The sequence below is a fragment of the Melanostigma gelatinosum genome, assembly GCF_949748355.1.
Source record: "Melanostigma gelatinosum genome assembly, chromosome: 6".
Taxonomy (NCBI): Eukaryota; Metazoa; Chordata; class Actinopteri; order Perciformes; family Zoarcidae; genus Melanostigma; species Melanostigma gelatinosum.
The window spans coordinates 15,327,776-15,350,909 of NC_136639.1; the positions used below are offsets into that span (position 1 = coordinate 15,327,776).

Genomic DNA, 23,134 nt, shown 5'->3' on the forward strand with positions numbered 1-23,134 from the left:
TGGGCATATATATGAGACGCTCTCGAATGTTGGGATTACAGAAGCCTTCTTTAGGAGCTAAAGTAGCTAAACAGTAGACACTGAAATTTTAGCAGTTTATTTATAGGAGTCTCTAAATATAAATATGCATTGTCTTTACATTCAGCGATCAAACAATTATTTTCAGCAAATGGTAAAATATTGAGATTTACACAATAAATTGTGTTTTCAACCAACGCTTTATCGTAGAATTCGACATTTATAGTTGGATACGGTCTCGATGAAGAGGTATTGACAGCTGAGGCATGTCTCCTCACTTCTTGAAGAGGACACAAGTATTCAGTATCAAAGGATATCCTGAGTGAAAGCATCTTCAGTCATGACAAAAGCCCCACAAAACTAGTTGCTCCACATCAAAAATAATCTACAATGTTCCTTCACTGTCTATGTGTAGTATCAAGGACTTACAGAGGTGTGCATTTATAGAGTAAAAAGAGAAAAAACAAAAAGTGCTATCACATGTTCAAATCTGTGCTTATATCAGGTAGCCCACCCACCTAAGCAACATCTCCAGTGAAGAAATATTTCTTACAGTAATAACCAATGTCAAAAGTGCCTTTTGATCAAGAGCGAGTCCATCGTCCCTCTGCTTTGTGCTTCATCCACGATCCAGTAACGGTCCTTCTTCACGTCACAGCAGCACAAATAACAGCCCAGTCCGGATGAGGTGGGCTCTTTAACCACGTCACAGTCTGTTTGGCCTCGGGAGCTTCAGAATCCATCACGTCTGTTCATGAGTCTTTTCTCGTCGGTGTTGGCTGTGAGCTGGCTTGTGTCTGCTGTGTGACAGTGTCACATCCCTTTTAAATCAGGGACAAAGATGCCATCATGAATTCACTGTAAACATTTCTCTTCGATCCACAACGTGTGCGGTTGCGAACTTTGAAATGCTATTTTATTTCTTTCTGGTCAGCAGAAAAAAAAACATTTAAATAAATGTATCTACCCTCTCCCTCTTATGCGATATAGTAAATATTTAGATCTTTGTGTAGGCCATGAAAACAGTAGACATATATAAAACTTAATGGCACTGCGTTGACGCACGCTCTGAAAAGCAACACTCAGTTCAGCCTGATGTTCATCACATTACATGATGTCACATGGTTCCTGCAGATGTCCATCACTGGGACTCTGTTGGTGTCTTCTTTTAGTCCATCAAAAGAAGACACCAGTGGAGAATCTAAGAATTTAAGAATTTGTATGTGTTGGCAATATAAGTGGCAACATGGATCTAGCAGCACTGGAAGTGAAGTCAAGGGCCAGCCTGGCCAGTCCAATGGAGTGTGGCGATTGTCTTGAATTGGCAGGAAAAGACGAAGGTTATAAAGCTGCTCTTTTCACTGTCGGGGAGGAGAGAGGAAAAAGGTGATTGTCAATGTGGGTTAAGCCGAAATATGAACAAGCTAAGATAACCAAGCACCAACATCTGAACACCTTATGAGAACGACCCCAACGTGACCTGAAATGACAAACTGAGAAACAACTCACAAAGTAGACATCCAGAACAGATCCGTCATCACGGTCTATGGCCACGTCCATGGTGCTCTGCTCTGAAGTGAGGCAGATAGCACTGTCTTCCAGGGTAAACGTGGAGCTGGATGCAGCGTCCTCTCTGAAACAGAACAAATATATTTTCATATTAACCTGTAGAAGACCCCCCCCTGGGAGTTTATTGTCTGGGTCACAGGCAGTTAAAGTAAAGCAGGTGTCTAAGCAGTGCTTGGAAACTGATGGGAAACATACTCTCCAGAATCAAACCACACACTATTGCAGAGACATCAAAGAGACAAAGAGATGAACCGACCGCGAGCGGAATGGGAAACCTGTCTGCTGTCGGGCCTGAGGCGGCCGAAACTGAGTCTCAGAAATGTCTCTCAGGAAATGAACGAAATCTCCTGAAGATTGACCAGATTTGACCACAGTGGTCTGTCAAAATGAGACCGTTGCTGGGAGAGTATTCACCACGAATGGGAATATGTTGCATAAGAGATACAAACAAACTATTATTCTAGAAAAATGCACAAGTTAAATTCAAGTAATTTTGGTTTCAGCTTATGCAGCAGAAAATGTATTAAAAGTGATGAGTAGGAAGTGTCACGTTTGTATTAAAATATGTCACATTTGTACGACAGAGTGGAGCAAACTCAGCCATCACCTTCTGCAAGAGCAGAAAGGAGCCCTCCAAGCAGCCAATTCAAACGCATGTTAACATCTCTTAAAGTCAATCAGAAAGCTGCAGGTCTGCTGAGACCCTCAGCTCATTTAAATCAAGATTGAAGACTTTTCTGTTTGCTGCTGCCTTTAATTGAACCACATTCAATTCATATATTAATCAATTTCACTACTGTATTCTATTTCTTACACTGCTTTTTAGTGTTTTAATGAATGTTCCTAACTGTTTTTAAATCTCCTTTTCTTTTGCCTTGTGTTTTGATGCTTTTAATGGTTTTATGTGAAGCACTTTGAATTACCTTGTTGTTGAAATGTGCTATACAAATAAACTTGCCTTGCCTAAAATCCTGGAGGTAATTTGATTTGAACTAAATAAGCACCATACAACTTGCAACTTACAAATACTTCAAGTAGGAAATACAGAGAAATCACATGTGTATCTTTAAATATAACTTGACCATCGGGAGACTTGATTGCAATATTGCTCTTCAGCCCTTATTACATTTCACCCACCAGGGGGCAGCTTGAGAGCTGTTTTCCTTGTTTGTACATCAGGTGACTCCCTGATAAAGCAATATGTTTTTACTCTTTTATGACATAACTACTTTTTCAAGCCAGGTAGAGAGGGTAGCAGAGGAGTACAGTGAAGGAGACATAAGAATGGATAAAGCGACGCATGTAAATAACAGCTTTGCTTTAAAACAACCCTAACCTGACTCAACACAAGGTGTTACACTGTAACAGGCAGACCAGCTGTCAGACAGGGATTGTTGTGGGCGGCTATATAGTCGCCACTGCACCGCTTGTCCTCTTTTGTCACAGTCTTTCTGCAGCATAATGGCACGGAGTAAAGCCATGTCAAAGCCGCTGTTTAAATATGTATGAAAACAGTTGACAGAACAATGTCAGCGCAACAGCAGGTGACCGATGAAGAGACGGGACCGGGCAAGTCGCACAATGAAGCCTCAGAGAGCAAGCTCAACCTGACACTGCTGCAGCAGGAGAGGTGAAAGATGGGAAACCCCCAGGACGAAGTGCGCTTCTAGCAAGAGACTAAATGAAACTCGCTTTTACAGCCAGATGATATAGTGTCATAAAATGAGTGTGTGCCGTAGGTGTAATAGAGCCTGTTTTTGTAATACGCTGATTATTATTTCATAATGTACGGTAACATTTCTATCAGATTTTACAATATGATATCAGGTTCTAACATATAAAGGTCTTCAACTGTAAAAACACGATAAATAGATGAGTTGGACAATGAAATAAAGTCAAGCCAACAAAGGCTTTCCAAGTAAAAGCAGATTTCCTGAAAATATTTCTGTACTTCTGGAATCTTTGTTTTTTCCTTGTCAATGAAAGAGACTGACAGTAAACAGCATCACGCACGTCATCCTTTGACTTTAGTGTCTGTATGTAGGCTGTTTATTGAATGCATGTTGCCAAGCCAGCTGAGTCACCTGCTCCATGACGCACGTCACCAATAAGACCATGTGACGTAAGAGGTCTGTGTGTGTTTGACGTGTGTGTTTGTTTTGGGCGTGGCAAATTCACACGTCTTCCTTCTCGTCCTGAAGGCCGTAATGTGTACAGCAGCCTTTCATCGTGGTTTTAAGGTGAAACAGTACACGGTACACCCCTAAAACGACACAGAGTGTCACGATTTCATGAAAGCAACCAGAAATAGTGAAAGAGGAAAACTAGTAGACACCGTACCTCTCGTCTGTTTGCTTTTCCACGTTGACAAAGATGGAGGAGGTGGAGATGGTTCCCATGGAGGAGCCCTCGTAGAAGGATGGGTTGGCAGGGACCAGATCTGGACGCAGGTACGAACCAAACACAGCTGAGGGTAAAAACATTCACATGCATGTGATGTCAGTGAAGCAAAACAAGTACTTTCCTAATTTCCCATTTCCGTCTGTTTTCTGCTGCCTGGTAAACGCGAAGATATTTCCAACGCCATGCGTCCAGTTTGGACCGCAGGTTCTGTTTTTATTTATTTGTCGTCTCCGTTCTCAGACTGTTGAAAGCTCCTACAGATCCACATAGTCATGAAACATCTTTTACGCAGGCTGAGTAGTACTACTCACGATGCGCAAACTGAACTTTTTTTGGATACTCTGTTCTCCTTTTGTTGAGAAGACACACATCGACCAACACTGACATCCACAGCCATAATTTCCTGGAAGACCAAAAATGCCCCATTCGTCAATCAATACGATCAATACAGCACATAGCTGTGGATCGTCCACCAGTAGAAAGGAGAAAGACTTATTCTTGTTATTTCTATGTGCTTTCTGTTGTGGAAAGTTTAAACAAGCCTAATGACTGAGACAAGGCAAGGCATGAGGATTTGATTTAAGTTAATTGATTAAATGGTCCCAATAAAACGGACATATTTCCAAGTATCAACCTCACGCTTCAGAGGAAATCTGATTTTCTCTGCCCTCTTTGAGACTGATTTAGTAACCGTAAAGAGAGAGTCAGGAAGTGAAACTATCCAAGTTGCTTTATAGTATGCTGCGTCACAGCTGGAGACACTGGCGGGAGAGTGCTTGGTTGTACAGAGGACACATGACCCCATGAGTTCTCTGTCTGCTCCACACCCTTTGTTTCTTCCGGCGTGGCGTTGGCTAACACTCCTTCATCATATCAAACACAAAGGTCAGACGCTGTTGCTGATCATGTTCGTCGTTGCAGACACTTTCTTTCACCCCGTCTCAAACAGCTGATTCATAGACCTTCTTGTACTGGCGTCAGATTATGATTATGAGAGCGTGCCTCTTCTTTTACACATACCCTATGGACACACACGCATGCAAATTCTGTTACGGATGGGCTACTACTAACAAGGTGGCCTCGGTTTTCTTTCCATCAAGGCCAAACACTGTATCAACCAGTGACAGCTGGCTCCCCGGGACAAGAGGACAACATTTTTATGGCCGAATGAAAGTCCCTGTTTATGGGCTTAATTGTCTCTAAAAAAGCTCTAATAAGCCATAAAAACTAGGGAATGATTAAGGTCATCACAGACTAGACTAGACACGTGGAGGATAATGGTAAAATGGCAAGTGCATTCATGATAATCATTCAGGTTTTACAAACAACCTCCTAATAATTCAGGCACTTCCATGAACATCCCTGAATGTTGTCAAATATCCAAGATGTGAACTATTAAACTGTCACGGTCGGAGTGAGTTTTTCCTAAAAAGTTGTTGTTTTCTGTACCTTGTCCGTCCATACTGGCCAGGCTGCAGGCTCCTGCCAGCCTGTCCCTCCTGTCGTCCTTGCTCCTCTCATCTGCCTGCAATGAAAGGATCTCCTGTGAGGACGACTTCAGAGCCGGGATGGACGTCCGAGTCCTCTTTGAAGGGGAGAACCGCAGTGCTGCAGAGCAAAAAAGAGCCATTGAGGGGGAAAAAAAAGGGAAACAGAGACACATTCAGGGCAGCAGAGGCAGAAAGAGTAAGAGGAGCAGATAATTGGAGGAGAAAGTGAAAAGAGACGATTATGAAATGAAATCCTTTCCCGTCATCTCCCCCGGACGGGACTTGGCGACAGTTAATAGCACGGCTAAATCCCCAAATCTTTGCCTCAGCCATGTTCATTTCCACAGGGGGGTCCCGCATGGTTGCATAACATTGTTACTATATTTGATGGTAAAGGGAAGTTCCAAAACTACTTCCTGGCTTTAACTACAACCAGGCCCATTACCAGATCAGCTGCTTTTAACTGTGTACTTTTGTTTCTGAATTGCCAAACAACACTCACGTTGTTTTGAATGACCTAGCCACGTGCACACAAATGCGACGGCGATCAACCTGCAGACTTACGCTGAGTCTTTCTGAAGACCCGTGTGCTCATGAACTTGAGGAAGCGGCTGGCATAAAACCCGGGCCGGTGCACCGAGATGGAGTCCTGAGGACAGTCAGAGAAGATGCAGGGCTTTTATTAGAGAGCCACTAGTACACGTAAGAGTATGTTACCAAATAAAAGGCCCATTCATAAAAGCAGCAGTGTCAGATTTGAGCAGGCTATCAACTCACGCCATCGTACACCAGGGCTTTCCATGAGTGTTCCAACTTTTTAATGAACCTGGGGAGAAACAAAACAAGAAGAAGCCTCGTCACAAACATATCCGCTTACCCAACAGCTTCCTCTTTATGCTTGATCAAACTTCAGACTCTTGCGCCTTGGCACAAAACAAACTCAGGTCATTTTTTTGTTAGCATTTAAGCAGAAAATACATCAAAGTTTAATGTTATGTAACGATGTCTTTGAGGGAAGCAAGCTACCAGAAGTAAGGCAGGATTAGCGGAGACAAATTGGCCTATTCATCCCTTATTCCTCAAAGACCCGATCTCACCTCGCCCACTCTGTGTGCATTTAATGCCTCGACCAACCAGACTGACGTACATTGATGCGAATGCTTTTAAATTTCCACGAGTTTGAAAAGCTGATGTGCCAAAAGACTTCCTCCTCTGTCACTCGCCGCTTGTGCTCTCAGGGAAAGGCAAAAATCTATTTGTAAATAAAGAAGACTTATAGGCCGGTGTGTCCATTTAAATCATGTTGAAAGGGGGAAAAAGTCCTTTTAGGATTGCGGAAGTGGATTCCCATCGATGCAGGGTGATAATTCAACATTAAGAGGGCTTGTCATAGGGCAAGCATCAATCGCAGCCTTGGTCAGTCCTCAACTATTCATGCACATTTTCTATTAATTGTCACATCTTTATTGGCCATTGATGAGACATTTTACGACTCAGAAACTGAGTCAAACATTTCTGCAGATCATACAGTCAGATATAAATGTGTTTCATGGCCCCAAAAGTCAACAGAGCCAATCAGTAATCATAAGAAATCACCCGCATTAGAAACAAAATGACAGCAGGTTTATATAATGCCTTAAAGATCGGTACCTGTATGACTGCAGGATATCAATGATACCAAGGAAGATGAGCAGCTTTTCTTCTTTGTGTGTTTTGGCAGGGATGCCACCCATCCTACAACATAGAAAAAACAATCCAGCAGTCAGAGAATACCTACTGTTCTTCTGCAATGCTTGAAACACTGCGCAGATATTTATAAAAGAGGCACTTGCAGTATTTACATTCATATGTCTTGCTGTTAGTACGTGGAGCAGTGGCTGTGTTTGTATTCGTGTCGCTATGGTTATATGAGAGCCTGACTGTGTGTACACTGTCTGAGTGTCCTGTGCGAGGTATGAGCACGGTTGTATAACTGTGTGTGAGGAAAAAAGGTGGCGATTAAGCGACAAACAGAGGCAAAGAGTGGTTGCCCAAATATGCGCGCATAATATGTGCATACTCACGTGTCGTCTGTGGTGAGGGCTTCTGCAGCCTTGCCGTCTCCCTGGATGGACTCCATGGCAGTGGAGTAAAGCACCCTCTGACCCACAGGTCTCCTCCCGTCGCCCCCTGCCTGGCCCAGCTCACCCCCCTCTCGCTGGCTCTGGTCCAGGACATGCACACCCAGCAGCAGGCTGTAGTCCATGATCTTAAAACTCTCCAGCACCTGTAGCAAATTACAAGACGAATCCTTTGATCATGAATGGCACACGTCTGATTGAAATAACAGGATATTTCCCATTTTCTAAGAGCTGTGTGGACCCTGAACAGATTACTCAAAGACGGTAAGTATAGTGATATTATGAAATGTTTTGAAAAGCACTCCCAAAACACTTTCACAGCCTTTGAGGCACTGAAGCCTCAAAAGCTGTACGCTATTAAAAGGAAGTCTCCTGTTGAAACCACTTTTGCGCAAAATAAACAAGGTGTTTCTCCAGAGTGAGCCAAGTGTTACACATTGACCTTCAGGAGCCTTTGCCCAGTTTCCCAGAGACTCTGCGACTTAATGTTTGCTTCAGTGCTCCAGTAAAGCAGCCATGGCCAGTCAAGGGTAGAGCGAGAGAGAGAGGCAAGAGCTTGATCTGGGAACAGGGTCACTGTCAGGTAGCAGTCTTATCTTATAATCGAGACTGGAAAAGTACTGGTTTATAATTCCTGACGTTAATACAAGGGTGAGGCAGAGAAAGAGAGATTGCGTGACTTATCAGAAATAGAGAGGTGAAAGCAACGGGCTTTTGCAAATATCGCTTACTTTCCTTTCAATCCCTTCAGTCAGAGAGAAAAATAATCACATATCATATACCGGTAGCTCTTTATAACTCCTCAGTCGTAAATCTCTCTGTATCAACTGCTTCAATGTGTGAATCAGTTCATGAAAAGCCACAAAGAGGAAGTTGAGCGGTTAGTGAAAAACAAGCTTGAGAAGAAACTGCCAAAACACACTCCACTATCATCTTGGTCTTATCTTGGACATTCTCACTTACACGCCATAAATAACACAATATAAACCAAACAGGATTAGAGGCAATACAAAATACTAATAAAAAAAAAGAATCAAAGAGAGCCTTGACCCAGAATCCAGAGAGCACTGGCCTGCTTTTGTTAAAGAATGCAAGACCAATGTTTTCAACTACAACTTCCTCTTATCTCTCCCTAGATAGTTGCATGGTCAAAGACGATATCATCATTATTAGTAGTCCAGTTTGCTTCTGTCATAGAAACGGCTGGTGTACAAAGTCATAGTCACACACATTCATCCTCAAACACACAAACACAAACTCGACTGAATGACCGACTCAAACAAACACTGGGGCTTTTGTCGGAGCTTTGCCTTTTCCATGTCACAGATTTGCATCCCTTCAGTCAAACTCCCCCAGCATATTCAAACTACGGCCATTCTGAAACACCAGACTGCCTACAGAAGGCCATTACTGTGCATCCTGGCCCCGGCTTCTCCAGGCAAACAATCAAACCATCACAGCAGAAAGAAACAGCTGCATTTCTGTGATTCTGGAAAAGTACTGTGTATATCTACAGGCAAAGTAAAAGAGTCAATAGTCAGTTAGTGGAGTGGAATACTACTGATTCTTAGGGATGGCAGCTAAGTGTTTGGGTCCCTCTGCTCTCGTTTCTTTTCACAGTGAATGGGAAAGGCTAATCCTCGCACTTCTGTTGGGATTGAGCTTCGTCACAGCATCCCCTGATCTTCAACAAATCTCTGATGTTTCTCAGTATATTCCCCTGAAGCAGTCCTCCACCTGTCTATCTCTGTGCCATTGGGGATGTCGAGCTCCCCATAGTGTTCACTGGTGTGCCCCACTTTGCAGTGACACTAATACACAGCAAGCTTTCCTAAAGCTGTGGCTGTCTGTGGAAAAGAACACAGAGCGTCTTATACTCCTTTTGTGAGCTTGCTGGATCACTCACCCCGGGTATATATCACAGGAATGTCTCTGCTACAGTGTGCATCTACAGTTCATGAATGTTGTATTACTTAATTATAGATGTTGTTCCTACCTAAAACCTCATTACAACTCTAAAAATGTAGTTTTAAAACAATTTAAAATGCACTCTCTTTCTGTGTCTGTTCATTCTCTCTGACACTGTGAACATAAACCGAGGACAATAAATTAGTTTTTGGATAAGATTAAATTAGATTATACATGAATGAAAGTATACAATAAGTCACATTACAAGGTGGTATGAAGATCTTTAAAGAGCTGCAATGCTCATTTAAACAATTGATTAATCAATCGACAGAAAACTAATAGGCAACAATTTCGATAATCAAGTTATTTAAGACAATTCCTCAGCGCAAATGCAAAAATCATCTGCTTTTTCTTTTTTGTCTGTTTTTTTCTCTGATGGTAAACTTAATATCTTTTGCTTTTCATTTGTAACAAGAAAGCTAAACTTTTGGCTGCAGTTTTTCACTATCTGCTTACATTTTATAGACCAAGGAATTAGTTGATTAATAGAGAAAATAATCAGCAGGTTAAGCAATTATGAAATTGATTATTAGTTGAAGACCTGTGTAATTAACAGCCATGTTTATGAACATGGTTAAGGATCCTGTTGAAGCCTTACTTACTTCTGACTACAAGGCCAGGGCCTTGGTTTTCTGCTGCTGAGATTGAGAGAAGCCATTGTTGTGACAGGATCCCAAGGTTGAGAAGAGGGGGAGCCATACAGTAAATGATTGTTTATGATTGGCTACACTGGCTGCTATGCAACCATTATTGTCCAAGAATGCATGCCTTCATTGTCTGAATCATTACTTCTGCACTTTTTCGTGCATGCAATGAAAGGACTCCTGTTTCATGAATTCTCAAACAGAGTTATGACGGTACGTAGATGTCATTTGGCCTGGGTTTTCCCCAAACATGACGAGGTCTCAACATGCTGTTAACATCAGTGTCTCAGCAGCTTGACATCATCAGAAGCAGCAATACCACCCTGATGTCCGTCTCGTCAAATCACACACGCACAGCAACGGCACAAACACACACTCACTCAACAATAAACCCTCTCTCTGTCTCGCTCTCTCTGTACAGTAGAGTCCAACATGAATTATGAATGCCTTGTGTTGTTTTGGCATTTGGGGAGTATCAGGGGAGCTGCAGAGTAATGGAGAGAGTAGACTTAAGGGAAGAAAATGTACCCCGTGTTTCCCTAGCAGTGTCCCACATAACAGAAATGTCTGATTCCCTCAAACACATTACTCATCCTCCTCTTTGTCTCATCCCTTTCTGCTTCAACTCAACTCAACTCTGACCCCCCACACTCCTATGAAACAGAATTCCCAACACTCCAAGCTCTGGAAAAATAGCAAAAAGAAACATGTTTCAGAGGCCTCACCACATGTACTTTTATTGGACAACCGTCCACTTCCTCATTCCCCCACACCCTTCACCCCCCTGTTGCTTAGCTTGTGCCGCCCCCTCCTCTGTGTTTTGGTCCGCAGCCTCAACTGGGGTGACGGGGGTTAGCTGCTTACTCATGGAAATGGACAGCGATTCTGCTTAGAGGGCACTTTGCTTCCCGCTCAGGAGGCGAAAGCAGGAAGCCATGACAATAACAAGCTGTACAGCACAGCAGCTGCTTAACAGCCTCACTTACATACAGATATACATGCCATACCATGTACGTTATCCATGCAATATGTGGCACATAGAGGCCTTAGTGCAGACATGTCAAACTAAAGGCCCGCCACGTCATTTTATGTGGCCCACGAATCCGCCAGCAAAAAAAGACATATATATATATATTTTTTTTTTGTCTGTGTGCCGACATTAAAACTATCACAACAGGTGGACAGGAGAGGCAACAGCCCGTAAAGCGGTTTTCCAACAAGTGATTGAGTTGAAAATGATTGACAAATAATCCCAAAATGTCCACGAAGAGAAGAATTGATGCAGAGGGAAGAAAATGTAACGAAAGATGGGAAAGCGAATACATGTTTGTGCTTCAAGGAGAAAAAACGGTCTGTCTTCTGTGTTATGAGGCGTGTCGGTGATGAAGGATACAATTCACATCGACATTTTGACACCAAACACTGAATTTAGCCTCCAAGAAAAACATAAAGTTGTCCAGGAATTAAAAGGCAGACTGCAATCGCAGCAGACTATATTTGCAAAAGTCACAGCCCAGCATGCTTCAAGGTATGTGAGCAGGTGTGCTCCGACCAGATACAGACTTTTACAAATGTCAGTTTGTTAGTTCACGGAAATACTGACTTAGCAAGAGTAGAGAATGTCACTTAAAAAGAAAATAGAGGACATGGACAAAGTCAGCATATTGGCTAACGATGATGAGAGAGCCTTCACCCGAGGAGATCACTTAAAATTCCTCTCTATTTCTGGTAATCTTTCTCGAACCCAACATCACAAGACCCATGTTTGTGATCAAGATACTGTTAAAGGGCTGGAACAGCAACAAGTTGTTGACACACCTTTCCTGGAAGGATACTCCACTTTCCCCAAGAAGAAACACTAAACTACAAACAAGTGTGGCAGAACCAGAAGATTTACTGAAACGAAAGTCATCTCATGTAGAGTTACATTTTCTATCTGATAACACACAAAGAAAAGTAGCGCTGAGAACAGAATAGAAGAGAGCTCTGTTGCCTAACAGGCAAATCTCAATGGACCTACAGCAACACACTGTTCATTGCCGCTAACTCCGTTCCATGCTCCATCAATCACGGTTGTTGATAACACCGAATAATTTAAACATTTAACCTGAGGCTGGTTTAATGGAAGCAATTAAGTTATCTAAATGGTGCTATGCAGGGTTGCCAGGTCTGTCAGGTTGGACGAGCCCAGCAGGACGTCTCTGGGCCTCATCTGTAAGATCTTGGTCAGATTCCACGTTAAATATCACAGCGTTGACCCTACGGAGAAGCCGTGTGTATAATTTGTGTTTGTGTGTGTGTGTGTGTGTGTGCAGTTACTGTATGTCAAGCAGAACAAATGGGATTACAACACGAGGGGCTTTAGGCTGTAAAGCCAATGATAAACCAGCCACCATGAGGGTAAAACACATTAAATCAGTGTCTGGAAGTAACATTGGCATCAGCCATAAAGCTATCCCAAGAGGTTATCCACCTTGTCTACACTAAGAACAACAGAGTAGGAATGTCACTGCACAAACATGCACCAGCCCAAGAGAATTATTCCACAGTTTGACGAGCCAATCAGCAATTCAGCTCTTCTGTTCTGGTTCCTTTGCCTTTTAAAGCTTGGAGGCTTATTCCTTGCCTACAATTGTGGTCCACAAACACGTCAGCAAAACCTGAAAATGTATTGTACATGGTCCTTTAGTCTCTACTGCTGGGCTGTTTTCACAAACAATTTCTCTCACACTGATGCAATGTAGAAAGACAGAAATTAAGTCTGGGCTATTTTCAGATATTTGATTTTGAACGCTGTTTATATTCATGCCTCTAAAAGCAGGGAGGTACTGGTGGATCACACACATTATGTCTCCTATTAAACTCCAAATATCCCCCTCCAGCAGACAGGTCTCCTGCCTCTGCATTAAATTAGGGAAGAATGAAAGCCTTTAGACCGGAGGACTATCTTTGGCTCGAGCTCTGAGTCTCTCACGCTACCAGGATCATGTCTTAATCACATTCAGTGTTTGGAGAGCTGTCATGTACTGAAACATTGCAGCGTAGAGATGGCAGAACAAAGCCCAGTGCAAACTGAGAGCTTAGACTGAACACACAGTGGAAACACACAGCAGTCCTACTGACAAACACATGGGAAATAAAAAATGACATTTTGTGCCATCTAAGATGTGCACACACTGTCCCGAACTGGAACACGATGTAAATAATTCATAGAGGGTTTAAGCTTCCATACTCTGTTACAAGAAGAGGTCAGTGACATCCTTTCCACAGCTATCGCCCTTCACTTCAGTGGATCCCAGGTTTAAAGCAATCTGCTCTAAGCTCTGATACACAGGTCAAAATGTTTAACAAAGGAAAGAGAGGCATGAGAATTCAACAGAAATGGCCTTTTGAGGAAAATATTCTGATAATGAAACAAAAATGACTTGATCCTAGACTTCCTTGTTTGTTGTACACCATCCTCTTATGGAATAACAGTGGCATTCCTGTTGCAGTCCAATGAAAGAAAAGTCCAATGAGCAGAGAGAGAGAGACAAGAATGAGCATGCATATAGAAAATCACTTGCTCCACACACTGCTAAAACCACCTACCCGACAGTCTCTCTGCAGGGTCTTCATCAGGTTGTTGTATGTCTCTGCATCAAAGTAAAGCCCTTCTTCATGCATGTCCTGGAAGTCCAGGTCTTTGTAGGTCGGACAGGCCTTTTCTCTCTCTTTCCTGGACGCTCGTCTCTTGTAGGTGGATCCCTTCAGGTCGTATTTGTAGTGCATTTTGACGGAGCGCGGCAACATATTGTTCATTACCACCAGTCGGATGTTGATGCCTCCAGACTGGATGCAGTACAGTCCGTAGAATTTGGGCAGCAGTGTGCGTGGATTCTGGTTCAGATTCTGTGATGTGAAAGACAGCTCGACTTTTATTACGATCATATTTCACTGATGCTTCTTGGATAATTTATCTTCTACAGTCTAAAGAATTGTGAAGTGACAGCCAATATGAGCGCAGGTGGTCTTAGAATATATTTAAGTGATATGAATGAGTGAGCAAAATGATCAAATGTCTGACTTCTGTGCATGCATCCAGCTTGTCCTCCATCCCCTTGACTGAGATGCTTTTCAATCTGATGGTGCCCTACAGCTTGAGCTCATGAAAACGTTCACTGCATCTGATTTATGCCACCTAAGCATCTGACGAGTGATCTACTCAAATTCAAGCCTCGGAGTGTTCTAGACTTCAACATTCAGACGTGTAGTTCTGCCACCTCACTAAGTGCTGGAGACCTCATGAATCAACTGGAAGTGACTCACCATATAGTATCCAGGCAGTAACCTCTGGAGAAACTTGGCCTCTTTGTGCTGGACGGTTTTAATGATGAACTCGTCATCGCTGGTTAGGTAGAAGAGAGAGCCGCTGGCCCCCGGGTTGGTCAGCTCAATCAGAGGCTCATTTACGAGAGAGTACTGAGGAAGAAAAAACATACACAAAACAGTTGAATAGTTTACATGAAACAGTTGTCAAACTTCAAGAAAACAGCTCCACTTGGAACATATCCAGACATAAACAGCTCTAAACACACAAGACTATAATAAGATGAGACACAACAGACATCTTTTGGTTTTTTTTGTGGTGGAAGAAAAACATCTCTTGGGGTACAAAAGCACCAGGTTTCTGATCAGATACATGTTTCTTTTTTAGTGTCTGCTTACACTATGCGGCCAACAAAACCAACATAATTTGAAAAACATCAATATGCAGCTATAATAGCTGGGAAGGCTTTCTACCCATTTTGGAGCCTGGCCACAAGCGCATCAATGAGGTAAGACACTGATGTTGGGCGATCAAGCCTGGCCTGTTGGAATTAACCATTAAGGTGAGAGAAGGGTATTAGGTCAAGGCTCTGTGCAGGCCAGTCAAGTTCTTCCACATCAAACTCAGAAAACCATTTCTACACGCATCTGACTCTGTTCATAGAGGCGCTGTGATGTTGAAACAGGAATGGGTTTGCCCAAAACGATTGCCACAAATTGGGAAACACATTGTTGTCTAAAATGTAGTTACATGCTGTAGCATTGACATTTCCTTTAGTTAAAACTAATGGGCCAACTCATAAAAACAGCCCCAGAGCAAATCCACACAAAAGTGCATGATTGTCCTCATACCGTTGGCTGTGTAATGTCCAGTGTGTCAATGAAAGAGAGTCTCTGTCAATTTTATTTTTATCGTGCCAACACACTGATGAGTTGCAATGAGAACTGCAGAATAACCAGATCTCTGTCACATCTGGATGACTAATCTGCCAAATGTTTACAAGATCTCCTGACATTTGACTCTTGCTGCTAACAAACAGGCAAACTGTCTAACACGGACATGAACAGAAGCCGAGCGGTAATAAGGAGCAATTACTGCTTGTGCTGCTTCTCAATACAACAGCAGAACAGATCCAGGGCCTTCATCCCACTGTGGCAATCAACTTGTGAGGGAGAGACTGTGAGAGCAGCCAACTGAAGAGCAATGTTGGATGTAAATCAGTGCGTTATGAGAGCAACATGTTCAGCGGAGCAACACTGGAGGCACCCGCTTACCTCTCCAGAGACCCCTCCACTGATGACCGTTTGCAGTCACGTTGAGTTACTAGCACAAACACATCCGTGGTTTGTTGCATTTGCATTCAGGATACTGTGCGTGTGTGTGTTCTCTCTTTCAATTAGACTCTGCTGTAGCCTCTGTCTGAACGAATCATCATCATCTCAAGGAGATCAATCTTTAGCACATCCTCTCTAAGCTACTGTGCCTCCTGCCATCCTCCCTCTGCTGCCTTTAAGTTACATTTCGCCTTGGTCTCGCTTCCAGAGCCCTTTGTCTTTCACTTATGCAGAAATTAATTTGGCATTCAAAAACAAGAATGTAGCTTGTGGGGTTTTGAAAGGCTTACGAAAGGAAAACGGCAACATAACATGATGAAGCCCAAACAAGATTACACAAACTCTAATTTTGTTTGGTTTGTAAGGATGAATAGGCAACAAGGTACAGTATACTCTTTGATGAGGAGCACATTACGCCAACATAAAGTATGGCATGTAGAGCACATAAATGAAGGACTTGACAGGGGTGTTTGAACATCTTTAATAAACAATCTTGCTATTTCTCGGCCCGCGTTTGTGTCTTTGATTGAGCAGGGAAATCACAGAATCAACTGATTTCATTCAGCTCTGGGAGCTGGTTAAATCGTAATGAGGACACACTCTGTTAGGTCAGTCATTACCTCCAATATCTCCACCACCCCAATGGTTTGCCTTGACTTTATCCTCCCATCCTGTCTCTCCCCTGCACAGCTGGTGTGCGGCATTACCCGCCCACTACTCGATCAAATACACGTTGAATTTGATGGCTATTAAGTACGCACTGAGGTGGAAGATTAGTGTTCAGTCAATGGGAAGTAATTCAATAGAAATGTCTCTCGTTTCTGGGTGCAATGGTCAATTTACGTTTTGTATTTACTTACTTGCACACATAGAAACAATGGAACAAAATCAGATTCAACTACTCATGTGGACCGAGCAGAAATAAAGTGTGTGTGGTTCAGTATAGCGTACGCTTGAACCAGACACGTTTTCAACAATGTTAAATGTGTTGTTTTTGGCACAGTGATAAATAGAACTACTTAAAGCAATAGGGAGGGAACTATGCATATTCACTTGCTTGTCGAGAGATAAGATTGATACCACTCACATGTTTCTCCACTAATTATGAAGCTACAGCGAGCTGGCAGCTACAATTTGTGATTTTACGTGGGGTTATTTGTGGGACAATTTCTTGGAAGTGATTTCCTGGCCAGACAACGAGTGGAGAGTTCACTTTCCCAAAACATCAAACTATTGCTTTGAGTCATTTGTCCTGGGTAAAACTCATAAAGGGTACGGTTCTCTAATGTTTCATTGTGTCTCACTCAAGCTGTACGATGTGAATGCTTCTTTTGGGACATGAGGACTGGATTATGAGTTTATGACTGGTGTGAAGGTGGAATAAACAATAACCAGTTACGTCTCAGCTAGGTTTTAGTCTTACCAGGTAGTCGTCTGGTTTGATGCCGAACAGATCCCTGAAGTAGCGGAAGGCCAGCGGGGCATAGGTCTTGAAGCGAAAGTCAGGATAGTGATGTGCTGGGGTCAAGTTGCTTCCCTCACTGGGATGTGAAATGAACAAACAACCACGGCAGGAAACAAGAGCATATATTGTTTCATTAGATACATCATTCCAACACTCATTCAAAAAAGGTGGGGTTAAGAAAACCTTTAAGTCATTCTCCAACCAAGGCAGCACCAGGCGGGAAAGTGAACCCCAACACCTAATCTTTGCACGCGGGCAATTGACTCCAATAAGTGTATCAGTGGGCCCTTGTAATGTGCTCCACTCATGCATGAACAGGCTTCAGTAAAGTCATCTCTGGGAACCCAGATTCACCAGTATTGTGGTGACAATCTGGCCCGTCTAGAGTTCTTTGCCTGGAGACTGAAGGTGGCTCCGATGACTGATGTAAACAATACCACACAACACATGAGCCTTGACTCTGAGAGGGAGAGAGGGAAAAGGTGGAAATAGAAAGCAGCAAACACACAAAATAACCTACATTTTTTGGTTGATTTGACTGGACCTTAAAACCTGACATTCTGAAACGGGCTTTGACAAAGACATGTGTCCTAGGGGAACACAACGACACAGGAGTAAGCATGTCTGATAAGGTTAAAATGAGTCAGCCGTCGAGTCTTTCATGACGTAAAGCAACCGCACTGAGCCTAAAGCTACAAGAAGTGGGTTAATAAAGAGATGTATTTTCCAGGGCACATCTCAATCTGGTTAATATTCAAAGGACTTGGATGGGTTTCTGGGTAAAGAGGCTGCTGCTTTGCTGTTTTATGCTGGTGCTATATTCAGTACTGCGATACAGGGAACAGTCAGGCTCTGCTGTGTAACACGATACCTGTGATTACTCCACAATGAAATCCGACTGCTCTGTTTAGTGTGTGAAGGATACAACAATTATCTTTCATCAATGACTGACAGTGCGTGATGGTAACATACGCCTCGCATGGAAACCATTTAACAAGACAGATCACCTGGAAATATTTCACGCAATCTAATCAGAGAGCCATCTGTAGGTGTGTGTGTGTGTGTTTTGTTTGTTGCGTCTTGTGTAATTATCTTTTTTCTCTAACCATCTAACCTTGATTTTTTTTAATTCAGTTGGCTTTCCCTATGAAAAGCTGGCGCTGAAGATATCTACAACTTTAGTTGTATTTCACAGACATGTGAAAAGGCTTGACGTTGGGTGCAGATTGAGGATGATATAAGAAGCAAGCTTTGAACGATTGATACTCATCTCTGTCGGGCAGACGCAGAAACCAAGAGCAATGTTTTGGTTTGGTTGATGAGCAGTAAAATGTCTGTGTGCGTGCCAAGGCCAGGTTTGCATGAACCATTATGAGTTTGCATATCCGGGTGCAGCATCTCAAAAGGTAAACCACAAAGTATTTCCTTGTTAGACTCCAATCCTCTTCCTGCAGCTTTAGAGTAAACAGTCTGGGATGATCCATTTATTTGGCCACAGACAGAAAAACAACCAAAGAACACACGTTGCTTGATTCTCACCCATTTGTTTTTGCAGGAATCATTGCATGTTTTTCAGGATAAAACATACAAAGCATGTTTTTGAATAGAAAAGAATTAACCCATTCAGGTAACATGAAATTAAACTGTATTTTCTACTGTGAGACTGGTGCTGGTAGGTGACTGATAACTGCAGTATGTGTCCGAGCATCAACCCTGCACTAATGTATGTGTGAATACATGAGTCACACTCTCAAAGAATTCCTGGGTCTGTTTTGGATTGTGTCAAATGTCTCTATAAGCTGATGATGTGATTGTGAAGACAGCCTGAGATGACCACACACACTGACATATGTTTCGCACTGTGGCAGTAAGAGGTAAGCGGATTTCACAGTTATCATCACGACTTATACTACCAGAATTCACTTTGTTGATAAATGATGACGGTTGCAGTTTGTGGTAGCAGCAATAATTTATTTGGACTAGATGTACAGTGCTTGCAGTTTCCACTGAGCAAGATTAATAATAGTTTTAAATGTCTTTGGTGCAAGACCAAGACATATATTTGAGCGGGCAGACAGACAAAAAAGCTTAGTCGTAAGTTGCTTTCCACTCATTCACTTTGCAGTGTCAGGAAATTGTCTCAGCAAAAGAGCCGCCTGTTTCCACCTACACATAATCTGTTTTTATGTCCTCCGATTCACTGGCTCTTGTAGACCAAATAAACTTGAGCTTATGTCTGGCTGCCATTTTGAACGACAATGAGCCAATCAATTAACTCACACGTTTAAACGTATAACTAGTACAAACGTACGTCTGTGTGGGTTGACACTACACAGCACTGACCTGGGCAGAAAGACACTCTCCACCACATAGAAGTCTTGCATAAGCACATCTCTGTCAGGCTTGGAGGTGAGGTTGCCCACTGTGTAGCCAATACCGAGCTGAATGGCCCCCTTCAAGGCCGATGACGGAGTCTAAATGGGAACATAGAAGAGAAAACAACCCATTAGTCAGGCTGTTATATCATACTGTCACTGTTATCCTCATTGAATTCACTAATGGTTGTAAATGTGAAGCTTGAGAGTGATAACGAGGGTTGCAAATGTCTGGCAAGATTCAAGGTGGAAACTTTCCATAGGAATTAATGAGAAATAATGGGAGTACAACGGAAATATAGGAGTTCTTTGCTCCGGCAAATGTCATATGCAGGTAGAAACAAACCTTTTTACCATATTATTAGCAGAAATAATCCATTCATTTGCCAAACTCCTAAATTAGCATGCATATTCTGTACAAGCCATGAAAGAGTGTGCTGCTGTATAGTACAGTTTTGTGGAATGTATTCCACACTAACACCTTAAAACCCTAAAAAGGCTGGGTCATAAACACACAAAAAGACCTGCTAAGTCCCAAACTGAAACAGCAGTAGCCGTTGTGTACAGTCCTTTAATGGTGACGTCTTAAGAAATGCTGCCATGAGCAGTGACGTCTGAATCTGGGTTTTTTTTTTTTTAAAGGAAAGGAAACAAGTGTGACCAGCACTTTACTGATCTCTGGCAGCCGGCCCTGGCAGGGGTCAGGACATTATGTGCTGGAAAAGGACATTTATAAGGACTCATGTGACTCTCAGGCTCAGAAGTAAAATCATTTTGGTCTTTTTGGCTCTAAACAGCAGCATTCCAAATTAAATGTTGTGGAGGCAGATTGACGTTCATCTTAAGAGGAAAATAAAACCATACGCAGTTAAGCTCTTGTATGAACAGTCATACTTATTTACCTTTTTGTATGTTTTCTCTCTGCTTGTGCTCCAAGGCCCTCCCATCCCATTTTCTGTAGAGGTAGACATCTGAAAGGGAAAGTAAAAAGTGAAATTGCTGGTGCTAATGTGACAACTTAAAATCGCTATTTCCATCATAAATTACTGAAAAAGTAAAAAGCATAAACTTACCTTGCCGAATGTAAAGCTGTGCCCGACAAAACAGCAATCAGGGAAACATCTCTTGATTGTCAGCCAACATCAGCAGGCTCGGATCTGCCAGGGGACCCTCTGCAAGAGAACAGACGCACGGGTTATTATTACATAATAATAATAAAAAAACAGGGCAAAAAAACGCCCACAGCCTCTGCATTGAACGAAGCTGATCCAAGTCAAGATGGGACTGAGGATGGGATGGAACATGTCCAGCAGCAAAAAGACCTTGATTAACTGTGATAAGTTTGAGGCCACTTAAATGCAATCACTCTTCTGTTAATCTCTGCCTGAAAGCAAAGGCAATTCATTTCTACTATTTCTAAACTTTCACTGTTAAACTGGCCTCCATATGTGTGTGTGTGTGTGTGTGTGTGTGTGTGTGTGTGTGTGTGTGTGTGTGTGTGTGTTTAGTAACCATCCCAACTCTTCTTATTAGCCTTGCTCTGGAGAACAATACAATCCTGAAATCGAACTGTACAGACGTAGAAAGCACACTATAATTTACTGGCACCTTCTTCCTCCTTCCTTCTAATCTCTGACTTCTTTATTTTGGTAATTCCTTCCATATTCCAGGCCGTGTGTGTGTGTGCGTGTGTGTGTGTGTGTGTGTGGAAGGGTGGTGATAAATAACACCTCATAAAGAAGCAGAGCTGCAGAGTGTGTATGAATGAGGTGTAGCCCTGGGCTGAAAGTGATCCATGTCCTTACAGAGACACAAAAAAACAGACTGTATCATTTCCTCATATGTTCTCCATGAATTTTACTGTACCACTCCCTGTCACGCTCTTGTCACCTGCAGGTCTCAAAGCCAAAAATCGCTCTGCTTCATCTGCGCTTGCGCCGCCATGTCCTCCTGTCACCTGCTCTGTGACCAGCAATCACATCCCCATCAAATCAGAATCTATTGCAAATCTAAAACAAATGCACCAAATATGTTGTAGCCATGATTAGAAATAGTCTTCAAAATGAGAAGTGTGTCTTCAGATACTACGAGGACACACACAAACACACACAAACACACACTGATTCAGATATTAAAGGAATGTACCAGACACGGAACTCTTATCTCCAGACTGGGTCCTAATCTGTGCACCAGCTCTTCTGTTGCTATAAACAAGAGACAACACCAATGCGGATCCATTTTAGCTGGAAGCACAACTCCCAACTACAGATATTTGTTTTTGTTTTTTTGGGTCAATGCATAATTCAAACCTTCTCTATCACCTGTCAAATAATAGTATCCAGTATAGCTTTGTGTTTCCATATTTGGAAGGTACATATGGTCACACAAAACATCAGAGATCATTTTTGTCGTATGATTTTGTGTGACTGGAACTGGAAAATCCTATTATCAACCTTTAGCTGTGTAGCTAGAAATTAATGAGATTATTTATCTTCACCACTGTGCAATGAGGTGTTGGTCCACCTGAGCCATCATACTGTAGGACTGGCTGAGTGCTCTGAACCTGAGGAATGTTAATGAGCCTCCCGGCCTCTCTGGCTCTCTGCTCAGTACTGGCCTGAGCGTCAGTGTTAAAAGGGATTGTTTGGACCTCTCCCTCCCTCTCTCCCTCTCTCCCTCTCTCCCTCTCTCCCTTTCCCTCTCTCCCTCTCTCACCTGACCCCACAACCCAGCCGGTGCGCCAACTGACTGTTTCTAGAACAATCCATGATGGGCCCGCAGCTGCAGTGAGCAACAGCAGATCTGTTGTTCACCTCTCAACAAAACAGAGGCAGACAGATGGTTGGACATGAGGATGAAAATGGATGGATGGATGATCAATAATCAGCCGTGTCTTACCACTGTCAAACACCCTCCCTGCACATACCATCTTACAGGACAACACTGTTACACATATGTAAAACGATGCTGTGTTGCGAGTCACAATTACATTACTGAGAGCCGTAAAATTGCATCTTTGCATGCATTTTCAATGTCAAATCAACACCTCTGGTAGATTGTGAATGTTTTGTGGTCTGGGTGAGGACCAAAACAGTAAAATTACACAACTGATCAATAACAAGGAAACTCTGTACATCAAAGTCTAAATCTGAATGAAAACCATCTAGACCTGGCCTGTGTAGAGGGGTTGAGTTATGCGACTTTGTGAAAGTATAACGAGATCCTAAAGACTCCACACGTTGTGTGTTTAAACTACGTCTGCACAATGTAGACTAGAGAAAAAAAATGGATTGAATGAGAACAAATATTTCCATTTCCATTTCACACAGTTTGGAATTCACGCACAAACACATACACTGTACACAGAAGAAGCAACTGTCCAGTAAAAATGTTTCTTAAAAACACAAAAAACTCACCCCAGCTCTTCCTGTGACTGTGT

General features: G+C 42.6%; 1 protein-coding gene across 1 annotated transcript in view; it reads right to left on the reverse strand.

Moving 5' to 3' along the window:
* Positions 1–97: 97 nt before the first annotated feature.
* pip5k1bb (phosphatidylinositol-4-phosphate 5-kinase, type I, beta b) overlaps positions 98–23,134 on the reverse strand; it is a 31,227-nt gene continuing 8,190 nt past the window's right edge. The window contains exons 2-15 of the mRNA XM_079269604.1: positions 20,769–20,867; positions 20,598–20,666; positions 19,664–19,794; positions 17,279–17,396; positions 14,521–14,673; positions 13,804–14,103; positions 7,544–7,746; positions 7,131–7,214; positions 6,258–6,306; positions 6,045–6,129; positions 5,440–5,598; positions 3,928–4,054; positions 1,528–1,651; positions 98–1,379 (exon numbers count right to left, since the gene is read on the reverse strand). Of these exons, the coding sequence (XP_079125730.1) occupies positions 1,377–1,379; positions 1,528–1,651; positions 3,928–4,054; positions 5,440–5,598; positions 6,045–6,129; positions 6,258–6,306; positions 7,131–7,214; positions 7,544–7,746; positions 13,804–14,103; positions 14,521–14,673; positions 17,279–17,396; positions 19,664–19,794; positions 20,598–20,666 (1,605 nt within the window). The 5' untranslated portion in view covers positions 20,769–20,867 and the 3' untranslated portion in view covers positions 98–1,376. The remainder of the gene's footprint in view (positions 1,380–1,527; positions 1,652–3,927; positions 4,055–5,439; positions 5,599–6,044; positions 6,130–6,257; positions 6,307–7,130; positions 7,215–7,543; positions 7,747–13,803; positions 14,104–14,520; positions 14,674–17,278; positions 17,397–19,663; positions 19,795–20,597; positions 20,667–20,768; positions 20,868–23,134) is intronic.